Source organism: Chenopodium album, chromosome 8 (assembly GCF_948465745.1).
Source record: "Chenopodium album chromosome 8, dcCheAlbu1.1, whole genome shotgun sequence".
Taxonomy (NCBI): domain Eukaryota; kingdom Viridiplantae; phylum Streptophyta; class Magnoliopsida; order Caryophyllales; family Amaranthaceae; genus Chenopodium; species Chenopodium album.
The window spans coordinates 5,901,133-5,922,333 of record NC_137841.1 but is presented as its reverse complement, the minus strand read 5'-3'; the positions used below and the strand labels follow the sequence as shown (position 1 = coordinate 5,922,333).

Here is a 21,201-nt window from a genome sequence, read left to right as displayed (position 1 = left end):
CCGAGCATATATGCTGATTTGACAGAGTAGATTACAGAACTTGCAATTGAGTGTTCTACCCGCTTGATTTCCATTAATAATTCACTTTACGTACAGGGGTATCCTACTCATTTGAGGTATGATTTCTCTTTCTTTGTTCATCTCTGTTCTACTTCATTGAAACGAACCTTAGGTTGTGCTTCAATGGTGAACTCTATTTGCTTGTTCTTTTTACCTACATTTTGTGTGTTTGTAATGATGTTTGTTGCTCATAAGAAGTTTTTATTATAATGAAATTACTTGATTGTTTGAATTTTTGGTACTACCATTGTTGTTCATCATCTTCTTCCATTAGTTTAGGTAGTAACATTATTTCATTATTTATATGTAATTTTCTTTATTTTATATTTAATGTTCTTTTTCAGAAAGATAATACTCTTTTATTTATAAGTAATGTCCTTTTATTAAGTTATGTTCTTTTATTCGTACATAACGTTCTTTACTTTATATGTATTGTTCTTTTTCAGAAAAAATGATGTACTCTTTGTTCGTTTGTAATGTATAATAAATTATTATAAATATAATTTTTTATTGAAAAATTTGTAATTATTAATCCCAACTCTAGGCCATTTACTTTGATTAATCTCAACTATCCATTATTCCTGAATAATCCCAACTTTGGGGGTATTGATTTTTATCAGGCCAAACCGGTTACCAAACTTGTTGTAGCAGGTCATTTGCCATGTGTCAGCACACCATTGCTAAAAAAAATCCAAAAAAAAAAAAAAAAAAAAAAAACTAATTTCTAAAAAAACAAATAATTGTAGCCCCACCCACCAGAATTGCAGCCCCACCAGCAATCCTCCACAGCCGGCACCACTAGCAAACCCCTCCCATCGGAATTTTAGGCTTTGCAGCCCCACCCAAAACCCTTCCCCACCCTTCCCCCGTCCAAAAATTTCCTTTTCCACCCCAAAACCCTTCCCCTTCCTTTCCCCCGACCTGTAAAACAACCCTTCCCTTCCACTTCTTTGATTTGGCTGCTCCACCGCGATGCACGCACCAGGAAGACCATGCAACGCGCACACCAAGCAATAATGGTGGTTTTTTGGGCAAATTTGCAGTAGCCAGTGGGTTAGGGTTCAATTTTTGCGGCGGAAGCAAGCGGGGGATAGTGGTTCGCAATGGGTTGTTTGGGAGGTATTTTCTTATAAGGGGGTTGGGCCTCAGCGAGGGAGGGATTTTTCGGGATAAGGGAAGGTTGTCAGCGTCGGTTGCGTCGCCGGCTAGGGGTGGAAGCAGTCGCCAGTTGTTTAGGGCTGGGGGTAGAAGCAGTCGTGGATTGACAATTTTTTTAGGACATTTTTTGGACCATTTAGAGCTTGACATGTGGCGATTTTTTTTTTTTTAAAAAAAAAAACACCTTCTCTTCAGGTAATCGGTCATTTGGACCTGATAAAAATCAATACCCCCCAAAATTGGGATTATTCACGAATAATGGATAGTTGGGATTACTCAAAGTAAATAGCCTAAAGTTGGGATTAATAATTACAAATTTTCCTTTTTATTTATAGGTTATATAAGCAGTAGAATAAATGTGGGCTTTCTTCGTGACATTTGATGGCATCTAGGTAGAATTATATTAGTGAGCTGAGTTTTTTTTGTTATTATATATGAACAATATTTAGTTACTATTTTTTTTTTTTTATATGTACATTAATTATATATAATTAGTACTATATATTATTTGTGAGTGTTATAAATTTTATTATTATGCATTTTATTGTTGTTATTGTATTATTATTCTTAAATTTGTAATATTTTAATTATTATTAATATTAATTAATTAATAATAATAATAATAATTTTTATAATGACAGATTAATATTTATATCAAAACAAGTCACTAATACTATTATTATTAATTAATATTAATTTTGGAAAAAAAATATTAAACAAATGGCAAGCGGTTTGGCGTCAAAATCGCTTGCCATTACACTTGACATAATATTATGTCAAGTGCAAATGGCAAGTAGTTTTGGCGCCAAACCGCTTGCCATTCTCCCCTATGGCAAGCGGTTCTGAACCACTTGCCATTTAAATGGATATTGGCAAGCCCCCTAAGCCCATGCGGTTCAAAACCGCTTGCCATTAGGGGGTTTGAACCGCTTGCCATTACATTTTTTCTACTAGTGTATGTTCTTTTATTTATAAGTAATGTTGTTCCATTTATATGTAATGATCTTTTATTTATAAGTTATGTTCTTTAATTTATAGGGTAATGTTTTTTCGGGTGTACCATGCGAATGGTACACGTGCCTGTACGAAACAATAATTGTTCAAAATAACATCATCCTCAACCTTAGAAAATAACACAAAAACAATAATTAGAACATATAATAAAAATAATTTGAAAACACCTTTTTTCAATAATGAATTCATCAATTACATTTTTTTTATAATTTGATTAATTGGAATAATAAATTCAACTTCATAATTGCACATCAAATCACTTCAACATTTGAAAATCAATAATAGGTATTGAATATAGGGTAAAAGTTCGGTTTACGGTTTTTAGCCCAAACCGAATTACTATTCGGTCAAAACCAAACCAAATAGTAATTCGATTTTCTAAAAACAAACTAAACCAAATTGAAATGTGTGAACTTTGTGTTTTTGCCCTAATTTTCACCTACTTTTTTAAGCTTATGTGATTGATTTGTAAAAGTCGAAAATAATAAACATGATAAGTTTTGGAAGTTAATGTGAGACAACGGTATAATTAATAGCCAGCATAATATTGCTTTTCTCCCTTTATCATTTAGCTAAACTAAATTATTAAATGGATGATTTAAGGTCCTGTTTCGATTTACTGAAAACAATTAAATTGAATTGATTAAGGTTGAACTGGATTGAACTGAACTGAACCAGAGCTGAAATGAATTGTTTATGAGAGAAAAAAACTAGGAACTGAATTGATTGGAGCTGAACTGAACTGAACTGAACTGAAATTAAGCTGAACAGAACAGGCTAATAATGAACTTGAGTAACAATTTCCTAGAAGCCATTTAAAATTTAATTTTATTAAATGCTCTTAATTTTAATAGCTGGAGCCATTACCAAAAGCAATTGCTTTGAAGGTTGATAATAAAACAAATAATGTTCCTTACAATATAATCCATACCGTATTGTTCCAACTAATTTCACCAAGTGGTTGTTGGGTTTCGATTCTTAAGAAAAATCAATTATATCCAGCGCAAAAGATACTTTTATTGATAACAAGGCCACGATTGCAGATCTCAACAGGATTATTTGGTTCCCTAAAATATGGTTTTCTATTAGCCAAGAGTAACAAAAAAGAAATAAATATTCTCTATAATCTTAATTTATGTCATACCGAATAATAGTTAATTTTCGTCAACTTTTAATTACCCGTACTGATTGTAAGGATCTCCGATGATAAAGATGCTTAATCGCATTTTTTAAATGGGAAAAGAAGTTTTTTTACCATTAAACCGTGTACAATTATTTTAAATGATGTCACGAGTAATTTTGACCTTCCAAAGTTTGTACAAAGAAGTTATTCTACGTCTAGTAATTGAAATTTTATTGATTGTTCTGATTATTCTAATAAAATTTGGTAAAGGTTACAAGAAAAATAAAAGAGGATGAACCTCAAAATCTTGCACAAAGAACAAAAATTCATTGTTAATGTTATTGCAAATTATTCACTTAGGTCTGGATATATACAGATACAGATCTAAAAAGAGGACCATGAACAAAAATTCCTCTCAAACAATCTAAAAGAATATTGTCGCGAATAAAAATTAACACCTCTAATTTCGATTTTGACTAAAGTTAAGAAAATTCACATCTACAATTTTGTTTGATGATACACCATGTACTAATTGGGCCATTTCAAAAGCCAATATAATCTCCAATTAGCTTGCTTATGGATCAACCCGAAAAACCCACTTTAATTCCGTCGATGCTGATTAGCCATAAGGTTGCGTGCATCTGAACCTCCTTGACCCATCTCCGAAAGCCCAATCTCCAATTCAAGTCAAACAACTTGAAATTCTATCCATCTCATTCAAAACTCGAATATAATTTGAAACTTATATGCATCTTTGGCATAAATTTTGAGCATGAGAATACCAAGTTAACAACCTTCTATGTTGTTGAAACTTGCAAAAATCCTTAACTTTGCTCTTCAACAAATGGGGTTTAAGCTTATCAACATCAGATAATTGCACAGGTTTCAAGAAGAATTCCTCTGCTCCTTCAGCCAAACACCTGTTAATTCTTGCAGGAATATTTTCTGAAGACATAATTACAACTGGAATATCCCTAAATCTTTCTGATTCCTTGATTTTCCTTAATAATTCATACCCTGTCATTCCTGGCATTGAGTAGTCTGTGATTATCATGTTAACTTTGTTTGCTAATGATTCGTCGAAACTCCCTTGATTTCCTCTCAAACCCAGAAATTCTAGAGCCTTGTTTGGTGAATCGACTGCGGTAACTGTAAAAAATAACGAATTCAAAGGTCAGATAACATGAAAAAACAAACACGCAACAAAAAAAATTAAAATTCTTATATGTGACTCGCCACACCATTAAAGTTAAGAAAAATTAAAGTACCTTGAAATGAAGAAGTTTTGAGGAGTCTCTCAATCAATTTCCTATCAATGATGCTATCATCGACAGCAAGAACATGAAATTGGGTATCCATCGATTAAATTTTATCTTCCAACTTGAGCTTTAGCGACGAATGAAAGAAAGTGTAACACTTAAAAAAAAACCGGAGGACGGAAAAATAGTAAAGGCAAAGGGAGAGAAAGGTAAAGAAGAGAGAATGAGAATAGGAATGATGGAAATAAGGTAATGTGTTGGGGGGTTTTATTTAAGAGGGTAAGAAAAATTAATGATTCAGGAGATTTGGACAGTTGAGGAAAGAGATTCGAAGGGATACGTAGGAGGATCTGCGGGATTTCTTTTGTCGGCATATTTTATTTTGTGGGGTCGATTAAATTAAAAATAAAATAAAGTTTGAATTTGATTAAAAAGTTTGAATTTAAATTTAATAATTTTGGTACGAGTCTTTTTAGCAATATCTTTATTCTTGATTTTCTAAGATTAGAAAATCTTCGTCAAAATAGAAAATATATGCTATACCAAGATCAAGATATCTTGGGTTTTGGGTGGATTTGTTTGACTCTTCGATATAAGGATAAGCCACCATCACACCCATGTTGTGTGGTGAATGGGCATGGCTTTTGACCTTTTCTTTATGGGTTTTAAGTATTGGATTTTATTTAATTAATGGGATTTATTCTAATTAAAAATTTGTAATTAGGTTTATCAACTAACCTATCCTATTTTAAGAAACGTTTTATTTTGAATTAGTATGTCATGCTTGTTTGATGTCACTTAGGATGCCCCATAGGTAAATGATAACTTTTCAATATATTTTTTTTGGTTAAGGTTTGGTTGTTTATGATATTATTTATTGATTAAGGTTATCTAATGATACCCATTTCATCTAGTGAAATACCTAAATTGCTCCTTTTGTAATGTTAATCGCCACCAACCCCTTCATCTTAATAATAAGGTACACATACAATTAGTATTGTATACCGAGTGTAATCTTTTTTTTCATGTTTAAATAAATGAAACATTTTTCTTCGCCGGCTGTGTTTAAATAAATAAAACGTTTCCCCTTTTAGTAACTTTTCTCTATTTTTTTTATTTTTTTTATTTTTATAATATTCTATTAAAATAAGCTATTGTAGCCAAAACAAGCTACATGCTTTATTGAAAAAAATAAACAACTAAACTTCAATCATATTGTGACATATATATGTACAGCTATTTGATTTTATTTTAATTTAACAATTGCAAGCTAAAAGATGTTATAGCTCACCATTGGAACACTTAATAACTATCAAGTGTCGTACCTTAAAAATAATGAGGCAAAGAAAGCTACAAAGCACTGTAACTTACTATTGTACGTCTATTGAAGATGCTATAAGGGCCTGTTCTTATTGACTGAACTCAGCTGAACTGAACTTAATTGAGCTGAACTGAGCTGAACTGGGCTGAACTGAACTTAATATTTTATAAGAGAAGGAAATTAGGAGCTGAACTGAACTGAACTGAACAGAACTAAGCTAAACTGAACTGAATTTCAATGTAAGAGAACAGGCCCTAAAACTTACCCCAGAAAATCATTTCTTAAGATATACAAAGTATGAAGTAATATACGTATCATAAATCAAAGCTAACATCAATCATGTTAAACGCTACATTAAAAGCTCAAAACTATTAATTGAGCAAGCAAAAGTGTCATGTTATGTTGTTTTTATTCTAGTATTAGAAAGTGATAGATTATAAAACATATTCTCAAGTCTCAACCATCAGCTTAACCTTTTGGTTGAGTTGGTTCTATAACATGGTATCAGAGCCAACGTGACACAATTCAAAGATCACGGCCTCACGAGTTCGAAAACGTAAACTTTTGATCGAGTTGGTCCTTTAACAAAAAGAGTTACTCACGTACCTTAACAAAAAGAGTTACTCACGTATTTTCACAATAACCCTTTTTTTTCTTGTCTAGAGCGTATCGAATATTGTCGTATCGTATCACTTATTGCTTACTCTAATTGTACATTATAGTTTAATGTACTATACACTTGTTGTCACCAAAGTTTTTACCTCAAGTGCAAATCAACTTGACAAGTGCAACAAGTATTTTATAAAATTTTGTTCATTATTGTTCCCAATTGCTCATGTATACTCATCCACCCATCTTTAGATTTTTCAACCATTTTATTAGGTTTGACAGTTGTACAACTTACTAATCAATAGTTACGATATACTAAAGTAATTACCAGCCTTATCCCTAAAGTACACGTATTGCGTTTATATTAAAAAATTTCCTTCCAAAAACTTCTTTATTTTTTTTTTGAATTATTCCCTCCAAAAACTTCTTTATTTTTTTTTTAATTATTCCCTCTAAAAACTTTATTTATTTTTGGTTTAAAAAATTAAGATAATGTATCTTTAAAAAAAATCTACCACCTAAGCAATAACCCAAACAATAGAACAATTACAACTACTTAAAATAAATATTTTTTTTTTACATTATATATAATAAAGAAAAGTGAGATTGCTGATTAAAAAAGATTATAAACACTAACAACATAGAGTCATAGTAATTTATATATATATATATATATATATATATATATATATATATATATATATATATATATATATATATATATATATATATATATATATATATATATATATATATATATATAAATTAGTGAACATCCGAGCGTTGCTCGGGCAAATAACTAGTTTCAAATATATGAGCGGTGATTTAATTAACCTTGTTATTGAACACAACATCTACACTTGGTGTTTAGAGGAGATCAAAATGTGACAGTATACCTAAAATAATTACAACGTCGTACATAAAATTTTAATTCAATTAGCAAACATTATATAAGTATGATAATATGTATTAGAGGTATGAGGTTCGAATCCTATCAAAGTGATGATTATAATTGGGGGTAAGGATTCTCTTACCCTCTCCTCTATGTCCATTCTTTAAAGTGTCTGGTCCGTAAATACTAAATTTGAAAACCCGAAAAAGTTGAGGTTTTGTCACGATCATTCTTACCATTAAAAAAATAAATAAAAATATGGACTCGTATTATTAATCATCGATTTATATTTTATACCACCTAGACATATAAGAATCAAAAAATTGAAAACGTACGTTCGCACATGGGAATATTACATGGTTGGAAATGAAGGAGAAAGTCGTTAACAAAGTCTACTTTATTGAGGGTAAATCTTCTTTAGAAAAGAAACAATAAATAATATTCTCCTTGAAAAAAAAAAAAAACAAACAAAAGGCTATCCCCGGTTCCTTGGTGGATCCTTCCAGATCCTTTGGAAAATCTTGCTTCAAATCTGGGGATGCTAACAGGAGGCCCAGCATGAATGATATTGCTGTGACAGTTCACCCTATTATCATTCTTATCGTTGTCTCCTTATGACCATTCTATTTCCGAATCGGATTGATTTTAATTAGAGCATGGGGCTCACATTAGTTTCAACTTTTTTTTTTTTTTTTTTTTGGGAGAAGATGAGGTCAGGTTAAGGGCCCGTCCTCGGGATACGTGGATCATAATTATATTCGTGGCTTCCCGCGTGTGGAAGTAGAAGTAGAGTTGGACATAGATCGAACTAGGCAAATCCACGTGTCATAGGTTATGCCTCGTAATCAAGTGAGTCGGGTTAGGAATGATTCAAGAAAAACTTGTGTTACGGTAGGTTGTGTTAATCTTTCATAAATATGAATCATGTGCGATCCAGGTTACATGATAATATATATTTTTTTCTTTAATTGGCCAAAAATGGACTGGGTTGGTACATCGTACTTAGGAATGAAAACGGATAGGATTTGGGTCGGATGTACCTAAATCTGAATCCGATCCGTTTACTAAATGGACTCTGGACTCGGATCTGAATCCAAATTCGAAAAGTCCAAATCTGAGTTCGATCCAACTCGTAATTTTAGGATTCGAATTTGATCCGTTTTTCAGACCTTTAAATGATCCGCATACTTTATTTCTTTTTTGTAATGTGTGATGTACCTATAATTGCATAAATTTTCCCTAATAAACTTTATTTATTATATCATATTGTCTCGGGTTAAACCAATTGGTTGTTGGTGTAGTGGTGATTGGGACTACACTTGGTAGGGAGGACCCGTGTTCGATCCCCCGCAACAACAATCGGGAGGGGACTGGAACCTAACCACCCAAAACTGATCCCCGAATCCGGATTAGCCCAAAGGGTGAACCGGATGGAACACCAAAAAAAAAAAAAAAAAAAAAAAAAAACAAAAAATATTGTCTCGGGTTAAACTAGGTCAGACTTTACGTAGGGTCCAAATCCAATTCGCCTCTTATTTGGATTTGGATTCGGACTACTTTTAAACAGATTTGGATTGAATTTTATTCTTCGGATCGAGTTGGATTCCAATCAAACTCGGATTGAATTGTCATCCCTAATCGTACTCGTGCTAGATTAAGATAATGCCTTATGACATGTCATGCCGAGCTTCTGAAAGGCTCATACTGGATTGATTCATTTTCGTGTTGTGTCTATTTGATTTGTTTTCGTATTATAGAAGTAGTAAATATTTCAATTAAACCCAAGAAGTCACAAGCTAATCCAATCGAATTCATATTAATATACATCAATTTTCTCCCAATCTCATTTTTCCATAGTAATTTCCAAATTAATTGGTTTTACTTTTACTAGTTGATTATTTATTCACATCATCACATGTCACAGACTCACAGTATTTCTTTAATTGAAGTTTGTAATTAAATTAAAGTAGAGCTGACAAATCAAAGGGCCATCGTCGACTTAAAACTGGACCACATTAAAGGGCTTTTAGGCTAGGTGATGGACTTTTGGGCCCAATATCAAGTGAGCCAAGCCTATCACCTCTATTTTGAATGTAATAAATTCACAAAAAATAGTAAGAAGAAAAACATATTAATGTGTTTGGGACTGGCTAATAGTTGATGAGAATATGAGATGTCTAAAATATAGCCGAATATGAGATCAATCGGAAGACAACGATTTCTGTTCAAAATTAGACGTGGCTTTGATGATCCTTCTATTAAGCTTATCATGAACTGCTTCGCGAATGCTAGCTGCTTCTATTCCGATCAATGGAAGGAAATGCCAATAATCCCAACACTATGGTGGCCGGAATCATGAGACAAGGGAAGCCAACTATCCGGTACTTAATCACCTTGTGCCTGGAGTACTTACCTTGGTAAATTCATCCACGAAAGCTTGTGTGGAGTAAATAAGGACTTCTTTGGGGTGAAGGAGATTAAGCATTCATGTACTTAATTCGAAACAACTTTATAGCAAGGACTACATGCTACATTCGTTGGAATGGGGTGCAATTTTATACAGAAGTACTAATAACAAACAACAATGTAGATTTAGCACGCGGAAAAACCACAAGGTATAGCCAGCATAATATCAATAGCTGTTATGTTTTGCTTAGTCTAGCATAAGAACTTATCTTGTTATAGTACATAACTACATACCGATCTTAATATGAACACTAATCAGCTAATTATGTTTACCAAGCTAGTAGCAACATAGGCAACATTTCTTTAACATTCCAGCACCCTCAAGAGAATGGATCGAGCTGAGTCTATGTTGATTCCGGAACTAGTAATTTAGCCAAAAGAGTAACCTTTTCTGAAATTATACTATGCTCGAGTTGATATCTGCTCAAATATTATCAATAAATTCACTTAAAATTCAGTAATGCAATTCTTTCGTCTTAACAAATAACAATCCATAGATTCAAGGGAAACTTGAATTCATCAGTTTAAAGGAAAATACTAAGTTGATTAAAATAGGATCTTTTAAGGAAAAGCATACTTACATAGCATTTCAGGACAGGACATTTTCCAGCTTCAAGAACCCGAAAACTGATGACATTTTTTGGCTTTAAATTGTTAGCAACTTGAAACTGTTTCCATCCTTTACTAATATATGCTTGACCGTTACATTTCCAGTAATTTAGCTTCACTTGCCAAGACCTCCCTTTTCCATCTATGACCCTCGTGTTACAGCACATCCTTCGGAGACCACTTGATACCACAAAAGATTTAGGAAGATACTGCACTTATTTTTCATGAACTATCAGAAGACTAATAGGTGATTTGTAAAATGATCTGCAATTTTACAGCTACTTATGTAACAGGTAAGTGTATCAGCAGATAATATGCAATACTATGCGCGACAGATGCTGGTTTCTCCTGTGGATATTCTGAAAGCATGTTGATCAAACAAGTCACAGACTGACAAGAGACACAAGTGGAGATAGTTATCGATCCTAAGTATACTGTGACATTTAATATCGTATTGCAATAACAAAAAAAGGCATTGGATTATGATCTTTGAGCTATAAACATTGCTTAGAATCCTCATTTGATGCAAATAAAATACTTCATCAATCAATATGAAATTTAACTTACTGCAAGTCTGCAAAACTAGGAATACATAAATATGTTACGCTAAGGACTCTGTAGGGTCTAATCCAACATATACGGAGTTCGTATGTAAGTACCCTAACCTCGAGGGAGTAAGGAAACTTTGAGGTTCACAAGGTGTAGTTTCGGTGCTCATTATTCTCATACAGTCATACATTACAAGTTAGTATAAGATCATACTTTGCAAAAAAAAAAACAACAGATAAATAAATATGCATAGGCAGAAGAAATCAGAACAAAATTCTTGGAAAGTAAAATAATAGGCTACTTGCGAGTAAATGTTAATGAAAAACTTACAACAATGCCTTTTTCTATACTATAGGAAGTGAGAGTGATATGGCAGCTTGGGGATTGGCATTGCCTATTTGGTACTGATGAAGTTGCAATTTCAGTTTCAGAGTCCTGCCGTTTCCTTTTACGAGTTGACAAAGTAGTAGATCGAATGTTCAATTTGGATCTTTCCTTTCTTGAGCCTATAGTGAACAAACTATGTTAAGCATCAAAATATGAATACCACCAATAGCATAGTGTTTAAGCAATAGCAGTATCATGATGACATGATTCGAAAATTTAATTAAGTGGTCATTTGGTTGACATGAAAATACATAAGACGTGTGCCTTTTTATGGAACACTTTATGGTTGACAACACACTTTTTTGTTGATTTCACTTCATCTATTTCATATTTGTTTTAACACTTTGTAATATCAATGTTACACAACAAATTATTTGAGAATATCAATGCAACATTACGTCAAGTATAAAACTTATAAAAAATGAAGAAAAGTTAAATAAGGAAGCTAAGCTATGTAGAAGGTACCATTGAGCTTAATATGGTGATCGGAGGACAACGAAAATCTTAGCTCGCATTTGGTAACAGAGTCATAGACAGAGACACAGAAGATAAAGCTGTTTTGATATACAAATACCAAAACATCATTCACTTCCAACTGATTATCAACACAAAATTTCTTCCAACCATCTAACAAATGGCGACCACCTTCGATTTCTACAATCCAATGACGGTGAGGCTGACCCTTTGTTGTCAACACCACCGTCGAGGATGGACAACCCTGCAACTCCTTCAGCTTCCTTGAGAATGACAATGGAAATGACTGCATTCAAATGCAAATGAAGCAAGGATATCGATATAGGCCGTCAATGATACTTCATATTATTGTTATTCAAGAAAGGAAAATTTGTCTACAAAGGACATATATGTTCACTTATTAGAAGGACCCTCTATATTTAAAGTGACCTAAAAGTCCCCCCAAACAACAAAACAAACTTATAAGTTTCTTCTAAACAAATAAGTGAACATATATGTTCCTTCTAGACAAATTTTCCTTCAAAAAATACAAGTTTGAAATAAAAACTGTTATCACATGACATTTTTGTAATTAAATCAATAACTTTTTTATTAATGTGGGCTCCATAATTGAATAAAGTTGTTGATTTATTTACGAAAATGACATGTGATAAACGGTTTTGATAATCGCTGAGAGAACTGGCCCGGACAAGCTCTTATTTTTCATTCGATTTTTGTACAAAGTAGTTGTTTTGCCTTTGACTTAACATGCTCCAATGTTCATTAATGCTTAAAATTTTTTGATGGCCTCAATAATGCTTAACTTAGACCCCTACTTCTTTCGTTTAAATTAGTTAACGCATTTCTTTTTACTCCATCCATATCAAAAGAAATGTCTCAATTTAGCCTTTTGCACTACTTACATAATCCACTTGACCACTTTGATTAATGTCAGTAATTTATGTACATTAATGATAGAGTATAAAACATATTTCTGGACCTCAACCATCACCTTAAGCTTTTGGTTGAGTAGGTCCTCTAACATGGTATTAGAGCCCGCGTGACACAAAGGTCACAGATTCGAATCTCATCCGCCCCTCCTTCAAAGTGGAATTGATTCGCACCAAGTATGGGTGGGCCTGTGTTTTCATGTGAGAGGGAGTGAAAGAGTATAAAACATATTCTTTAACCTCAACCATGAGCTATATGGTTGAGTTGGTCCTCTAACAATTAAAAATATTATACATCAAAATTATGTATTGACAGATACGCCTATTTAAATTGGAAATCATTTTAAAACAAAGGGAGTACACTCTCCATATTGAAATACACGCCTATTTAAATTAGATACTTATTTCTAGCATTTATTATTCACATAATAAAGAGAACTAGGCATTTAAAAAAGGGATGGAGGGAATATTAAGTTATTTCATGCATAAATTCATGAAATGATTTTGGCACACCAAAACCAAAATTGATTTTGACACACCCTTATGACCTTATGCGAGAGTATAATTATCTATGTCATTCTCGTATAAGGGTGTGCCAAAATCAATTGGTGGTATGTCAAAATCACTTTCCATAAATTCATTTGTAGATTCTCTAATTATCAACAATTAAAACTATTGAAATTTTATAAATTGAAAATACACCTTAAGAGAGTTATAACAGATTTAACATCATATTTTTCATTTCAATAAATTACAAAAGACAAAATTCAAAATATGTCACCTAATTTAGAGTTAGTACTAAACAAGAATGAAAGTTGCTGAGCTAAGGGAGAAACATACGAAGGAGTTGAGGAAATCAGGAAGGAGGGGCTGCATGAATCGAGCGCCATTAATGCTGCAACTCTTCAGTTCTGATTTTGATGGTTTTACCATCTTTTGCATGTGTTTTGCAACAGTAACCGAACTTTGGAACCTACCAGAGTTTCCAAGCACTATATAAACCACTATGCTAGATTAAATTGCTCAAACACGCTACGTACTTCATGTCTAACGTGACGTGTGCCTCGTGCTCACAGCTCTCCCTAAGGGTGAGCAAAAATTCGAACCCGTGACCTTTGTGTCACGTTGGCTCCGATACCATGTTAAAGGACCAACTCAACCAAAAGATTAAGCTGATGGTTGAGGCCCAGGAATATGTTTTATACTCTATCATCGAGCACCTAGAATTAGAATTGGAACTGGTTAGGAATAGGCAGGTTCGGAGCTGGAATTGAATCTGGTGATTTAATTTCAATGGTCGGATATTAAATTAAAGAGCCGGTAATAACTAATTTCAATTCTCAAATTTTTGGAACCGAAACCGTTTAAATACCCGATTATGCTGCATTTGTTAAGCTAAATAAATTTTATAAAATAAATATATAAGTAATAAATGAAAATAGACCTAGATAAATATTATAATTTGTATTACATTCTAACAAATATATATATAAGTGGATACTCGAAATTGGAACCGAAATCGATATCCAATGGTTCCAATTCCAAATCTTATATTTTAGGACTTGGTCCATATATCCTAGACATGAGTCACATGACTATATTTTCTTTAACCATAAATCAATAAAAAGCTAGTCAAAATAGGGTATATAAATAGTATAAAAATCAAAGTGTTGCATTTAAAAAAGACGCATAGTAGTATTTACAAAAAAAAAAAAAAAAAAAAAAAAAAAAAAAAAAAAAAAAAAAAAACCATAGTATAAATGGAGGGTGCCCCAGTTTCTCATGGTGAGAAACAAATTTGGTTTCTCACATGACATTTTCGTAAATAAATCAAAAACTTTATTCAACTGTGGGGCCCACAATAATGAAAAAGTTGTTGATTTATTCACGAAAATGCCCTCATGAGAAACAAATTTCGTTTCTCACCATGAGAAACCGGGATTTTTCCATTTAAAAGAGACGCATAGTAGTATTTACAAACAAACAAACAAACAAACAAAAAAAAAAAAAACCCATAGTATAACAGATAAAGGACACAATACTCTTCAAATTAAACTTATTCATTAGGTAGCGTTTATTCCTTTCGTTGTTACATTATTAACCAAAGTAACCATGCATGACCCCTCAAACTAGAGGTCACGTCGCTCAAACTTTCTAGCCCAAATATGTTTACCTTTTGAACGAAACATAGCAAGATGTTTACCTCTCATAATTTGATCCATGTAGGCAACACAACGTAGCCCCATTCGAGCATACAAAGATTGTACCTTTGATGAGTGATTATTAACCACTTCCATCTCAAAGCTCTCTATACAATTTCCACACATTTGTGTAAAAAATTGCATCACTTCCTCTTGAGAAACCGGAAAACCTCGTGAAAATGTGAGGAATAGGGTCCTATCTTCAATTGGAGCTTCGAATTCTAATTTCCAACCCCATAACCCTTTACTAGGAACAATAGCATTTATAGGTACGATAGATATTTCAAGTGGACCGAAGGTAGGATGAGGAAAACCGGGAACAAAAAGAGGACGGTTGAGGGTCAAATTAGAGGACATTTGCAAAACTTGCATTAAAATGTCAGTAAAAATCCAAGCACAAACATCATTTAGATAAGCTTTTACACAACTAATCGCGGTGTATTTCATGTCGCATATTATTTTCAAGGATATTTCTTTGTCCATCATTCTTGACAAGAGATGAAGGCTACCATTATGAGTAGTTGGTGTCTTTGTTTTAAGACAATTGATGCACAAAACAACTTCATTGACTACAGCATCAAGAAAGTTATCCGATAAATCCGCTAATTTGCTTATGATTTTGCAATGTTTTGCATCCTCTAGCCAAAACAACAAGGCCATAATCAACAATGCTTGAGATGCTTGTATTTTCAAAGTAGTAACTAGCTTTGAAAAGAGAACACGATCAATGGAATGAAAGAGATTGAGTTCAAAAAGTGTGATAGAACCCATTGATTGGAGTGTATTAGAGTGGACAACTTGGGTATGTACACAACATAGTTTTTAAGCTAATTCAACTTTATAAGCATTTTCTTCATGCCAATTATCATAGGAGTTATGAGTTAAAAACTAAATAAAACTCAACTGATACATCACGTTTACTAACCAAATTAGAGTATGTAGCTAATGTTCACTTAATTTGGTAGAAAGAAAATTAATACTCCCTCCGTCTCTTAATTAGATGTCTACTTCTCTTTATTATGTAAGTAATAAATGCTAGAAATAGACATCTAATAAAGTGACGGAGGGAGACTTAATATAAGTATGGACTAGCTTATTATGCCATTAAGCCAACAAGGGAGGACATTTAAGGCCATCTATAATCCCAGATAAGATAAAATCCTAAAATTAATTGGTAATTATTAGTGACTTAGTGTAATAACTTATCAAACTTATTTGTTATTCATCATCTTCTTCTTTTTGTTTTTTGTTTTTTTTAAAGGTTATTCATCATCTTCTATACTCCTTTTTAATGTGAAAAAATAATTAGTCACAAATCCTTTTTAATGTGAAACAATAATTAGTCACAAATCACATATGAGTTTTTAAGTTAACTCTATGTCACTGATATTATCTCTAAGCTAGTGAGTTTATTGAACAAGGTCATAAAAGGCATCCTCACATGTTTAATTTTATGTACCAATCACTTTGGTAAAGAAAGTTCATTTAAAAAAAAAAAAGTCACAAAATTTGGCTGTAACTGACTTGTGTGAATTGATATCAATACAGATTATGTATTAAATGATAATTTAATACAATGTTAATCAAATTTTAAAAGTTCTTAATAGGTAAGGAAATGGATAATATCAAATTATTTTTTGGGTTAAAAGGTTCATGCACTACATATGGTTACAACTCATACATGGATAGAAATAAATGGAAACATAAAAATTCTAATAACTTTCCTTACATTTATCAGCATAATTATTTAATTAAATGCTAAAAGATTTTTATACAAAATAATACGAGTAAGGCCCGTTAACTTCACTTTATTTTTGTTGAACTGAAATTATTTTTGCGGAACTTAAATTATTTTTATTGAATTGAAATTAATTTTATTGAAACGATTTTTTTTAAAAACTAATTTTCTGTTATATATCTTCTTTAAAATTACTAATTTAGACTAAACTGAAATTATTTAATTGAACTTATCCTTACTAAACTGAATTTACTTGTACTGAAATTAAGATGTCAAAACCACACCCGACTCGGCCCGATGCGAAACGGTCCAAAAAAAAATTCAATTCATATTTCGTCTCACATGGACACAATATTTAGTATGCCTCAAGTTTGAAATATAACCCGACCGATCCGACAATCCGACCAAAACACTTGAATTAACACCTCTATCTCTAAGTAATAATAATGAACACTCCCTCCGTTTTTAAATACCTGCTCCACTTTTCTTTTTCGACCGTTTTTAAATACTTACTTCATTTCCTTACTTGAAAAGTTTTTACAGTATTTAATTCATTTCTCTCACCTAGTGGATTTAACATAAATCATATTTTATTAATTTCATGTTATCTACGGTTAATTGTTCACTTGTAGATGCCTTCTGTATGTTGGCACAATCCCTCAGGAGAAGCTCCTCTTATAGAGTTTTTCTTTATTCTCATTTTTTGTTCTTGTAGATGCCTTCTGTATGTTGGCACAATCCCTCAGTAGAAGCTCCTCTTATAGAGTTTTTCTTTATTCTCATTTTTTGTTCATAATTACACTCCTCTCTTCTCTTATGCTATTTCCATCTCCTTTTTCCTAGCAAACCTATGCTACGTTTAGTTCACCTTATGTCAAAATTTAGTTAAAAACTTAAAACCAGATTATATCATAAAACCTTAAGTTGTAATTTGTAAACACACTGAAGATGCAAATTAACTAAACTGAAGATGCATAAATCATGTTTAGTCTAAAAATGATACAGAAGTTATGATATCTGTAAAAACTACCTAATTAATTTTCTATGGATTTTCCTCGTTTGAGGCAGATTAACTAAACCGAAGATGCATAAATCACGTGTGCATGAATATGTGATAGTGGAAAGTTACAAAGACCAATTTGAAAAAAAAAAAAAAAAAAAAAAAAAAAAAAAAAAAAAAAAAAAGTTGGCTATGACTCAATTTTTAGCAATTTTTTATCCTTAAGTTGGACCATGTTCTTTTGAGCTTCTAGGCAGAGCAGAGCAGATTGAAGCAGAGCATAACAGAACAGATTAAGTATTATTTTTAAGCAGAGCAGCTCTAAAGTACGGGGCCTTGGTGGTTCTATGACTAGGTGAATCTAGGCTAAGAGATGTGTTATGCTTAACATCTATTAGAATTTAGAATAAAATTATAATACGAAGTATATCACCTCTATTTTCAATAATTAATCTTTTAACATATTTGCACCAAAAACAAGAAAATTAAGTTTCAAGAGTGCAACAACATTTGTAAATAAAACTTTACCCTCAATTGGAGTCTAACGAGGTTCAAATCTGAATTAATTAGAGTTCAGCAAGCTTTGAATAATCGAGTCAACTTCATTCCCTCAAGAAAATACTTATATAAATCGATCTACTCTCGAATTATTATGTGTAAGCGTAGTTTGAACATTATATATAGAGGAAGAACAATACAAGCAAGTGTAACATGCATTTATAGGAATTAAGGTGACTTTGGAAATTGAAAGCATTTAAAGATAGGCATTTTCCCATCCTGAAGGAACTGAAAGACGATATTATGTCCAGGCTTGAGGCCGTTTGCAATCTGAAAATCTTTCCATCCTTGACCAATGTAGGATTGACCATTGCTTTTCTTGTACTTTAGCATCACTTTCCAAGCCTTTCCTTTCCCATCTATGAGCTTCATGTAACATTGTCTATTTAATAGACCGCTTGATTTTACGAAGCCCTTCGGAAGATACTACATTTAGAAACACTCGTATGTAAATGGTACAAAATTGATCAAAGTAGGAAGAACAATATGAAGTAGGAGGGTGAATTTGTACATACATGTGGCTAAATGCTTCATAATTAAGTAATTACTTGTATGTATCATCCCAATAACCTCTAATGTGGGATTTTGAACATTATGTTTTAACGAGGTTGTCGTGTTGGTTTTTTAAAATCTTATGTTGATACAATATAATACACAAGGTGTAAAGTATGTTACCAATAAATACATGATATGTCATTTATGACTAGAGTAATTATTGGTAGGAAACTAGGAACTGAACACAAGACGACCTCAAAATTTTAAGTTAAAAAACTTGCAAAGTGAGCTAACATGTACATTGTTCGCTATATGGGCCGATGGCGTAAATGGACTTACCGCTTGACCCATTTTAATGACAGTAGGACTGATAGTGACATTGTAGGTCGGATATTTGGATTCATCTGATGGCAATTGTGCCGTTGCAGCATCATCTTCTTCCATTGGGTTTCCTCTCTTTTTTGTCCCTAACACATTAATAATACTGTTAATAATTTACTACTAGACAACAAATGTGTACTAATTCCACAATCCTAAATTTCCTTACCTCTTAATTACCAGTAATTTAAATTTACTCTGTATGAAAGTTTGAAATTAACAACAATGCCTTAAATTGTTTGATCTTCATAAACACCAATCAAGATTCCAGAAATGATAGTACCATCACTACCATACTAGGGGCATGTTCACTTCAGCTTCATTTCACTTTAGTTTAGCTCCTAATTTCCTTCTCTTATAAAATATTCACTTCAGCTTAATTTCAGTTCAGTTCACCTCCTAATTTCCTTCTCTTATAAAATATTCATTTTAGCTCAATTCAGCTCCAATTAGTTTAGTTCAGTTCAGCTCAGTAAATGTGAACAGACCCTTATTTATATTACATGTCTTCATACCTTACAAATTAAAAGGTCTTTAGTGAAGGCTCTACAAATGATTCTCTCGTCATATTAAACATTATAATAATGACAATTTAATTACTTATGTCCGTCTCAATTTACTTGTCTCAATTTCTTATATAGGATGTTCCAATTTACTTCGGTCATTTCTTTCTTAAAAAAAGTAAAAAATATTTTTTTACTTGAGTTGGATCTCACTCTCGTTGACACATTGACAATTGACACATTCATAGGTAAACCGTATAATATCTTGTGCAAATGTTTTAATCACAGTAGTAAAAAACTCGTAATCAATTACTCCGTATAAATTTATAATTAGCTTATAAATTGGAGTAATTTTTATTGTCAATAATAGAATCGAAATATAGATACTTCAAAGATGTTATTCCTGATGATTTCCAAAATAAAATCAGTAAAATTTTTTAAGCACAAAAAAATCACTAAAGATTTCAATTTCTCATTGATTTGATTAAATCAGAAAAAACTTTAATTTAAAAAATAACAAAATAAAAAAAAGGAGAAAATACCGTTACTAAATTGGCGCGCACAGGCAGTAGTAGGATCATACACAGTAACCCTGAAGATCAATTTAGAAATTTGTGTAAATACCAAAAAATCACCAACACTCAACTCATTATGCTCACAAAATTCCCTCCAACCATCCCCGAAACGGCGGCCGCCTTCAAGTTTTACGGCCCAATGGTGGTTATCGTCCGTGACTAGCTTCACGCCCTCCGGTTTATGACCGTCTAGCTTCATCTCTATACGCTCCATAAATGACACCGGAATTGACTGCATGCAAATCAAAGGTGTAAACAATAAACGGTCAATGTCAACTAGCTTAGTTGGTAAACAAGACGTGGGATAAAATCAAGGGAGGGACGACGTACAAAGGTGTTGAAGAAACCCGGGATAAGGGGCTGTATGAATTTAGCACCATTGTTAGAATTTTGTTCTGATGATAATTTTGTAGTGTGCATTTTAGCAGTTTTAATTTGTTATTTGTTCAAATTTGGGAGAAATGAATGTTTCTTCAATTATTGAGGTATTATTGGTAACTGTTGATTGATTATTACACCATCGTTATTACTGTACATAAATGTGTATGTGTAGTCAAAGCACTGTTGAATTTTTAAAATTGGCATGTGACAAGTCAAAAACTTCAATTTTTTTTTACCTCAAATAATTGTACCAGCAACTCATCATGGCATGAGGCCTGATAAGCTTTGGAGATCGATTCCATCGCCTTTTGACTCAAAAGATAAGGCAATGGAAGTGGAATTCATCAATGTGGAATACTCTTACAGTCTCATAAGGTTTAGACAATTTAATACCAACCGACGTTATTAGCCATTGAATCCGTCACTAAAAGAGAGTCCAAGGAGGTTCCATCTCATCCATAAGGCAATAGAAATAGTAGTATAACTTCTTTCGTATCTTTTATCAATGCAAGACATTTACAT

The 21,201-nt window shown here is 32.4% G+C and overlaps 4 protein-coding genes across 4 annotated transcripts; all 4 read right to left on the bottom strand.

The window, feature by feature from the left end:
* Nucleotides 1-3,662: 3,662 nt before the first annotated feature.
* Nucleotides 3,663-4,811, bottom strand: LOC145641667 (two-component response regulator ORR10-like). The gene is made up of 3 exons (XM_081692569.1): nucleotides 4,780-4,811; nucleotides 4,624-4,718; nucleotides 3,663-4,504 (listed from the first exon to the last, which is right to left on the bottom strand). The coding sequence occupies exons 2-3, from the start codon at nucleotides 4,712-4,714 to the stop codon at nucleotides 4,098-4,100; spliced, it is 498 nt and encodes a 165-aa protein (XP_081548695.1). The 5' UTR covers nucleotides 4,715-4,718; nucleotides 4,780-4,811; the 3' UTR covers nucleotides 3,663-4,097.
* A 5,284-nt stretch (nucleotides 4,812-10,095) lies between these two features.
* LOC145641666 (B3 domain-containing protein REM10-like) lies at nucleotides 10,096-13,910 on the bottom strand. The gene is made up of 5 exons (XM_081692567.1): nucleotides 13,691-13,910; nucleotides 11,913-12,207; nucleotides 11,391-11,566; nucleotides 10,484-10,720; nucleotides 10,096-10,322 (listed from the first exon to the last, which is right to left on the bottom strand). The coding sequence occupies exons 1-5, from the start codon at nucleotides 13,790-13,792 to the stop codon at nucleotides 10,305-10,307; spliced, it is 828 nt and encodes a 275-aa protein (XP_081548693.1). The 5' UTR covers nucleotides 13,793-13,910; the 3' UTR covers nucleotides 10,096-10,304.
* A 1,069-nt stretch (nucleotides 13,911-14,979) lies between these two features.
* On the bottom strand, nucleotides 14,980-15,822 carry LOC145642673 (uncharacterized). The gene has a single exon (XM_081693850.1). The coding sequence runs from the start codon at nucleotides 15,820-15,822 to the stop codon at nucleotides 14,980-14,982; it is 843 nt and encodes a 280-aa protein (XP_081549976.1).
* Nucleotides 15,823-18,515: 2,693 nt separating this feature from the next.
* LOC145642672 (putative B3 domain-containing protein REM15) lies at nucleotides 18,516-20,718 on the bottom strand. Its single transcript, XM_081693849.1, has 4 exons — nucleotides 20,629-20,718; nucleotides 20,266-20,530; nucleotides 19,182-19,309; nucleotides 18,516-18,773 (listed from the first exon to the last, which is right to left on the bottom strand). Exons 1-4 carry the CDS (start codon nucleotides 20,716-20,718, stop codon nucleotides 18,516-18,518), a joined length of 741 nt encoding a protein of 246 aa, XP_081549975.1.
* Nucleotides 20,719-21,201: the final 483 nt, after the last annotated feature.